This window comes from Nyctereutes procyonoides, unplaced genomic scaffold (genome assembly GCF_905146905.1).
Source record: "Nyctereutes procyonoides isolate TBG_1078 unplaced genomic scaffold, NYPRO_anot_genome, whole genome shotgun sequence".
In the NCBI taxonomy this organism is placed as follows: domain Eukaryota; kingdom Metazoa; phylum Chordata; class Mammalia; order Carnivora; family Canidae; genus Nyctereutes; species Nyctereutes procyonoides.
In genome coordinates this window covers 14449223-14456643 of record NW_026575044.1, presented here as the reverse complement: position 1 = coordinate 14456643, position 7421 = coordinate 14449223, and the positions used below count along the sequence as shown (strand labels likewise).

The 7421-nt window shown below is 64.3% G+C and overlaps 2 protein-coding genes across 2 annotated transcripts; one reads left to right on the top strand and one right to left on the bottom strand.

Annotated features, from left to right (window-relative positions):
• The first annotated feature begins 52 nt into the window (after positions 1-52).
• BGLAP (bone gamma-carboxyglutamate protein) lies at positions 53-2096 on the top strand. The gene is made up of 4 exons (XM_055323923.1): positions 53-1372; positions 1500-1541; positions 1627-1696; positions 1826-2096. Exons 1-4 carry the CDS (start codon positions 1303-1305, stop codon positions 1953-1955), a joined length of 312 nt encoding a protein of 103 aa, XP_055179898.1. The 5' UTR covers positions 53-1302; the 3' UTR covers positions 1956-2096.
• Positions 2097-2193: 97 nt separating this feature from the next.
• On the bottom strand, positions 2194-7384 carry PAQR6 (progestin and adipoQ receptor family member 6). The gene is made up of 8 exons (XM_055323917.1): positions 6740-7384; positions 5467-5542; positions 4937-5064; positions 4622-4827; positions 4159-4285; positions 3692-3788; positions 3399-3549; positions 2194-3124 (listed from the first exon to the last, which is right to left on the bottom strand). The coding sequence occupies exons 2-8, from the start codon at positions 5515-5517 to the stop codon at positions 2850-2852; spliced, it is 1035 nt and encodes a 344-aa protein (XP_055179892.1). The 5' UTR covers positions 5518-5542; positions 6740-7384; the 3' UTR covers positions 2194-2849.
• Between the last annotated feature and the right edge of the window lie 37 nt (positions 7385-7421).

The following is a 7421-nucleotide window of genomic DNA, read 5'->3' as shown; positions in this document are numbered from 1 at the left end:
TGTGCCTGGGAGCCTCCAGGCTGAGGTGGGCTGGCAGGGGTGAACCCGACCACCATGTGCGGGAGGCAGCAGGGCCCCTTGTCACAGAAGCCAGACCCCTGGCTTCCACCCTTCTCTGCCTGTTGAGCTCGTTGTGGCGGCCTCCGTTGGGTATTGTGTGCAGTGAGTGCTCATGCATGCAGGCAGGTGGGCCCTCTTCCCTGGCCAGGGCAGCTGGCCATTGGGGGTGCTCAGCCAGCAGCAGGACAGGTGCCTCCTCTGATTGGTGGGTGAAGTGGATGGGTACACGTGGGGTGCACAACTTTTTCCTGGAGAAGACCTCACCCCAGGGAGGCTTGGTTGGTCCGTTTGGGGCCACTGACAAAGAGTCCAGGTTGCTGCAGCATTGACATGAGACGCCCTCCTGCCCAGCCTTGGGCTGTGGGCTGGGGGCAGCAAGTGCCATGTCAGGTCCCCACCTGTGCTGGGTGGTGAGTGAGGACACCCTCCCTCCTCACCCTCAGGTGTGCTGAGATGGGGTTTTTTAGGCTAGACGTCTGTGTCTTGGAAGACGGGTCCCCGCAGTTGTTAGCACTGAGGAGGCCACAAGGGCAGGAATAGGGTCAGAGGTCAGGAGCCAGAGGCGCACCCCGTCTCCCTGCTCCTTGCCCTGCCTCTCCACCTGTGAGGGGCCCTGGGAGAGGGTCCCCACTGCCAGAGGCAGAAGAGCTATTTCCCTAACTGCCCACCTCTGTTGGTTTTGGGGTCCTGGTCTGAGGCACCAGCCCCACACCAGGCCTGCCCTGGACGTCCCACAGGGTAGGGTGCTTCCAGGTCAACGAGGGCATCACTGCCCAGGCCCTCCCTCCCTGGGGTTTGGCTCCTGCCCTCGGGCCAACAGTGCAGATCACAGTCTTCCAGGGGCTGCCAAGCTCTACCGGAGTCTATTTTAGGCCTTGAGCCCCCCTTTCTCCCCAGGCTCCTGTCCCACCCCTCCTGGCCTGCCTAGCTGGTGTTTCCACTGACACTGGAGCTGGGTGATTTGGGGTGCACGCCTTGCAGTGGTGCCAGACCTGCCCAGGCAGCTGTGGTTCCAACCACATCCTTTGGGATTTGGCCTCCAGAGCCAGGGCGGATGACTCCCAAATAGCCCTGGCAGATCTGCCCGTGGCCCGCCCACAGCATACATGGTGGGTGCCCCCCCTTGCCTCCAGGGCACGACCCAGAGTATAAAGGGTGCTGACGGTGAGAGGCAGGCCAGCTAAGACCCAGCAGCAGCTGCTCACAGACCCAGACAGACAGAACAGACAGGACCGACCCACCATGCGGTCCCTGATGGTCTTTGCCCTGCTGGCCGTGGCTGCACTCTGCCTCTGCCTGGCTGGCCCAGCAGGTGAGTGCCCCCACGTCCAGCTCCCAGTCCAACCACCCTCCTGCAGGCTGTGTCCTGGTGGAGGGAGAGGAGGTGCAGCCCCCCCCCCCCCCATGAGCAGGGATGAAATGGGCACTCTTCTTTGCAGATGCAAAGCCCAGTGGTGCTGAATCCCACAGAGGAGGTGCAGGTATGAGGCGGGAGCGGGGGGGGGGGGGGCATGTGTGCAGCCTGCCAGCCCCCAGCCACCTGATGTCGGCCCTTCTGCTCCACAGCCTTCGTGTCCAAGCGGGAGGGCAGTGAGGTGGTGAGGAGGCTCCGGCGTTACCTGGACTCTGGGCTGGGGTGAGCAGGGGGCCAGGGCCCTGTGGCTGCAAATCCAGGATGAGGGATGTGGACTCCAAGGTCCCCCAGGGTGGGGGGTGGCAGCAGGTGTTTTTCCTGGAGGCTGATGCCACTCTCTTGGCCTGTCAGCGCCCCGGCCCCCTACCCGGATCCCCTGGAGCCCAAGAGGGAAGTATGTGAGCTCAACCCCAACTGTGACGAGCTGGCTGACCACATTGGCTTCCAGGAAGCTTATCAGCGCTTCTATGGCCCGGTCTAGAGCGGCCAGCCCCACTCTCCACCCCTCCACCCCCCCTTCTCCCAGAACCCCTCCCTTCCCCTCACCCTGACCTCCCTGCCCTGCAAGTGTGGGGTCCCTGTCATCACAGCTGCTCCAGAATAAACTCCAGAAGAGGAATTGGTGGGGCTGTCTCTGTGCATCTGTGGAATTGGTGTGTGAGGGCGGCAGGGGAGGGGATGTGTACCATCTTCAGTCCCAGAAAGTACTTCCCCAAAGCTGCTGTTGATTGGTTTATTTGTACCCACCTCAACTGGAAGCCCGGGAGGCAGCTTCCTAAAACTATAATGGGTGCCCCCCTACCACACCGTCCCATGACATCCAGAAAGACCCAACAGCCTGGACACTCTGAGTTACGTGTGGTGACTGGAACAGGCACATCCTGGGGGACTGGGGGGTGCCAAGCACTGCTGGCAGGTGGCACCTGGTTTGGGAGGTGAAGGCACAGTGGGCCTCGTGGCCTGATGAACAGCATAGTGGCGGGGGGGGGGGGGCTGCTACGTTAGTGATGTTAGTTCTCCCGTGTGTTGGGCAAAGGCTTGCAGGCCAGGATGGGAGTGGGTGGAAGGGCCGCAGCACCCCTGTCCCCAGCGTCCTGCCAGGGGCTAGCTGCAGCCTGGATGCTCGCACTGCCCCTCTCAGACCCTCAGCACTTGCCCTGGCCCCACTAAGCACACATTCCTTGCCTCCTGCTTATAGCCAGCACTTCCTCTGCCCCCTCATCCCCTATGCCCTCTCTCCTCAGTCATTCTTGGCTCCAGGCTCCCCCTGCACCCCACCTCATCAGACCCCATCTGGGATCTGGGCTCCTTCCCAGCCTCCAGCCTGGCCTCTGCCTTCCCCGGGGTGGGGTGGGGCAGGCTCAGAGATGGGACCTCAGTGTCGTCTGGCCTTCACAACCCCCTCCAAGGGGCTGCCCTGCAGCAGGGGGCTTGTGCTGGGGGCCCGAAACAGAGAGGTTGTGAAGGCAGCAATGATGAGCAAGTTCCCAGCCACTGCCAGGCCCAGCGTGGCTACTGTGCCCACCAGGCCCAAGGGCGGCTCCTGCATGGCCAGCCAGGCCCGGCGAGATCCCATATCGGCCAGCACTGCCTCCAGCTGGAAGTGGGTGCCCAGCACAGCACAGATGTGGAACAGCTGGTGACTGTGGCCTGTGGGGTGGGGGCAGCTCAGGGCACAGACCGCATGCCCAGGGGCCACCCTGACTACTGCATCCTCTGGGAATAAGAAAACCTACCCATGGGAGTGAGCCAGTGTGCATCAGGCCCCCAGTGTACATGCTACTGGTTTTGTTATCTGAGGAGGGTGAGCCTGGACCTAGGCCCTGTCTCTGGCTGTGATAATTCATCCCTGTTCACTCTGCCCTGGGATGCTACCCCCCCCCCCGCACCCCTCCCTGGACAGGGACCACTCCTGAGCTCTCACCAATGTAGTCAAAGCGCCCTGGGGCCAGCCGCTCGGGCAGGTGAGAGGCGAAGAGGAAGCCGGTGAGCAGTGCACAGAGGAGGTGGTAGCTGTGGCTGGGGCTCAGCGCCTCCTGCCCACAGGTGTGGCCTCTGCCCCAGCATAATCCAAGCTGGCAAAGGACGGCAGAGGTGGGGGGGGTGCTCTGGGGGTGGAGGGTCTGGGGGGGGGCTCTGCAGGAGGGCCTCTGTGGGGGAGAGTATCTGGGGGGGGAGTGTCTCTAGGGGAAGATCAGGGGCCCCAGGCCCCCTTACCCGGTAGAAGAGCGGGAGGTTGTCAAACAGGAAGGGATAGGTGAAGGCAGCTGTGCGGAGGATCTTACTGAGCCCAGGGCTCTCGAGTTCAGGGAAGCTAGAGGAGGGAGGGAGGGAGGGAAGAAGGGAGAGGCTGGTTACCCTTCTCCAGGTGGTGTTCTCAGGACAGGTGTCCTTTGGCCAAGACGGATGTCAGTGTAGCTAAGTGGTTGTGAAGCCCTCGGGGCAGGTGGCCCCTGTGGAAATGACCACTGCTGTGAAGCGGGGACACCTGCCTACCTTGGGCAGCTGTGGAACTAGGAGATGCGCAGGTGTGGTGCTAGCACCCCAGCGGCACCCCGAGTCCTTGGTGAGTCGGGACATGGTCACTCATGTTGGTCAGGAACTCCACCACTGGCCTCCAGTGTGTTTGGGGGTGCCCAGTCCTGTCCCTCCGACTGCCCCTTCCGCCCCTGCAGAGAACCCACCGAGAGTAGCAGGAGAGGCCGGTACACAGGAAGGAATTGAGTGCGGCAGCAGGCACGAAGAGCTGATGCAGGCGGCTGTGCAGCCAGGAGGCCGGCATGGAGTAGGCGGCATAGGGGAAGGCACAGCCTGAAGAGGAAAAGGGTGGGGGGGCAGGAGCTGAGATCCCAAGGCCGCGCCCCGCCCCCTAGAGTGCCCGGCCCCACCCCTGCCCCGGGGCAGAACGCCCAGGTCCGGGCCCCAAACCCCGCCCGCCCCCGCCCGCCCCCGCCCCCAGCACCCTCTGGTCCCCGCCCTGGGCCCGCCCCCAGAACACCTCGGCCCCGCCCCTTTCCTGCTTGGAGCGCCCCCCGACACACCAGGGCATGCCCCCATCGCTCCCGGGACCCGCCCTTGCCCGGTCCCCGCAGCTCCCGGGCCCTGCCACCGAGGGCCCCGCCCCCCTGAGGGCCGCGTGGGGCTGACCCAGGCTGTAGAGGCTGAGCGCGCCGTAGTCCAGGAAGTAGCAAATGTGGCGCGCGCGGGCCGACATGGAGCTGAAGGTGTGCGCGCAGCACGAAGCAAAGGGGTAGAGGCAGACGGGCAGCAAGAAGACGAGCAGCGGCCGGTGGTACGGCTCCGCCCGGAAGCCCGGGCCCCCCGCCAGCGCCAGCAGGCGCCACAGGAAGTACCTGCGGGGCGGGGCGGGGTGGGGGGGGGCAGGTGCTCAGGCCACCGGCCGCCCGCGGGCCGCACAGCCCCGGCCCCTGCCCGCCGGGGAGCCCTCAGGGCGCGCCTCACCACGTGGGCAGGAAGTGAGTCCAGATGTTGACCGTCTCGTTGGTCATCTGGAAGGAGCTGAGGACACAGTCCCGGGCCGAGCTGGTGGGGCGGCGGTAGCCAGACATGATGCCGTCTTCCCAGAACACCTGTGCAGGGGCCGGTGGGACACAGGAGGGGCGTCACAGCGCCCGACCCTCCCTCTCCGGGAGAGGTCTCTGCAAGCGGCATCGATGAGACTGGGATGGAGGTCACAACAGCCCCAAAGCCAAACCCAACCGGATCCCCATCTTACCGCAGGTCCAGAGAGCGGAGGACAAACGGAGGAGGGGACAGTGAGGAAGGGGGGGGGCGGGCACAGACCGGGAGCCCCGGGGAAGGAGGGGGCTCTGGGGAGGGGTCGCCAGCAGGTTCCTTAGAGGGCAGAGGGATGGTAGGGATGAGACGGCCTGCAGGAGAGACCACCCCCCACCCCCGCTATTGCTTCAAGGGAAGGGCCTCTGCCCCATAAGTAGCCTGGGGAATGGGAGATGGTGGGTCAAGCCCCTCACCCGAGGGACCTGGTGGACTCGAAGGAGTTGGGGTAGCTTGAGACTGAGCATGGCAGCCCAGCACCTCCACGCTGACCTAGAGACAAAGTGCAGGGTGAGGGAATCAGGAATCTGCCCTCACCCACTGGCCCCTTCTCACCCGGCCGGGCCTGGTCCCCTAGCTGCTGGCTGGGCTGTGCAGGACACTGCGGGTGTGGGTGGGAGCCAGGGTGGAGTTGACTCCTGCAGGCTGGGGGGTGGGGTGGGGGAGGAGGCCATCCTGCTTCCTGTCATCAGGTCATCACAGCATGTAACCCCACCCTCTCCATCCTAGCCCAGAGCAGTTCCCCCTCTGAGGTGGGCTGTACAGTGGGACTGCAGTGTGCTCCCCAGCCCAAAGGCTGCCCAGGTTAGTAGCCCCAGACTCTGGATCCAGGTCCCCTGACCGCAGTTTCGGTCTCAAAAAAACCCCGAGTCAGGGTGGTTAGTGCAGAGAAAGCATGAGCACCCCCACCCCCCCACCAGAAAGCCCCTTGGCCGGCAGAACCAGGGCTGAACACTGAAAGTTTATGGCGCTTGCTGAGAATTCCTGGAGAGGCCAGATGGCCGTGGGAAGGGCAACGAATGGGGGGTGGGTGCCTGGCTCTTCTTTAAGGACTACACTTGTGTCCTGGGGGGCCCCCCCGACCCTCCTGAGCCCATACCCCTCAGCTCCAGACCTGTGCACTGCCTCCGGGTGGCCGCAGCTCCGCCTGCCACTCCAGGCACATTCCTTGGCACCAGCAGAGGGGCTGGGCCAGCCAGGCGGGTGGAGCCGCCCAGGGGAAGGGAGAGTAAGACCCTCCCCCTCCTCAGGCCAAAATATCCCTGCAACAATGCAGCTGGCCTCACCCCTCTTCCTGCCGCCAGCTGTGGCGGTTGGTTCGGAGCACTCTGGACCTCACAGGGCTGGTGGGCCCCCCTCCTATGCCTCTGCTCCTGCCAGGCCCTGGGCCCCTGAGCTAGGTGCCCGGGACCCTGCTAAGCAAAGATACACCCTGTCTCTAGCCCCCATGCCCTGGCTAAGCTTTTAGATGAAGCCTCCCAGGAATGGGATCGGGTGGTGTGACCCATCCTGCCTGCTGTCCATCTCCCTGGGAGCTGGCTGGGAGTGAAGATTGCCAGGGCCTAGCTCCCTTCAGGGTCCTGTCCCTCAGCAGCAGGGTTTAGGGTCTCTGGAGGAGTGTGTGCTGTAGCCATGGAAACCGAGGAGTGGGCCAGAGCAGGTGTCACAGCCCCAGGTGAGCGTCCTTACCCCAAGCTTGGCCGGTGCTCCTACGCTGGTGGGTCAGCAGGCCCAGGGCTCCTCCGGCAGAGTCCCAGGCTCCTGCCAGCCAGTCTGACGGGAGGGAGAGAGTGGCAGGCGGGCCAGGCCTGGGCGGGGAGTGAGACAAAAGGAGCCAAGGAACAATCCAGGCCTTGTCCAGCCCCAGGGAGCAGCTCAGGGTGGCCCGGCCCCATTAGCAGGCAGCTCACTCAGCCTCCTGCACACAGCCAGCCCCTCCAGCTCCACCCACACCCATGGACACCAGACTGGCCCCGACAGGCAGGAGCCGCATGGCCCCCTCCGCAGACAAGGCTGAGTCCCCATCCTGATGTGTGGTTTCAGGAAGCACCTCTCTGTGTCCGGATGCTTCTCAGCACCTGGGGGCTGGCACAGTCCAGGGCAAATGCCTTCAGTAAATGCTGGTTCAACCACCAGGGAATCACCATTCCTGCCCATCTTGACACACTGCCAATCCCGGCAGGGGGACCAAGGCCAAGACCCTGAGTGTGGCCCTTGGGGCGCAGCTGCCTTCTTTAAGCTTCCTGCCTGCACCCCTGCTCACAGGGCCTCCGAACTTGACCGCGTCTTCCACAAAACCAGCCGTGGAACTTCCTTCCGCCTGAGCTGTCAGTTTTGAGGGGTTCACCTCGAAGAAACTTGCCCAAAATGC

Coding starts and splice junctions, on each gene's coding strand:
- BGLAP (XM_055323923.1), top strand. CDS start 1,303: ATGCGGTCCCTGATGGTCTTTGCCCTGCTGGCCGTGGCTGCACTCTGC. Junction 1,542..1,626: donor ATCCCACAGAGGAGGTGCAG/GTATGAGGCGGG, acceptor TCTGCTCCACAG/CCTTCGTGTCCAAGCGGGAG. Junction 1,697..1,825: donor TACCTGGACTCTGGGCTGGG/GTGAGCAGGGGG, acceptor TTGGCCTGTCAG/CGCCCCGGCCCCCTACCCGG.
- PAQR6 (XM_055323917.1), bottom strand. CDS start 5,517: ATGCTCAGTCTCAAGCTACCCCAACTCCTTCGAGTCCACCAGGTCCCT. Junction 5,065..5,466: donor GAGTCCACCAGGTCCCTCGG/GTGAGGGGCTTG, acceptor GCCCCTGCACAG/GTGTTCTGGGAAGACGGCAT. Junction 3,550..3,691: donor ACCTCCCGCTCTTCTACCGG/GTAAGGGGGCCT, acceptor GTCCTTTGCCAG/CTTGGATTATGCTGGGGCAG.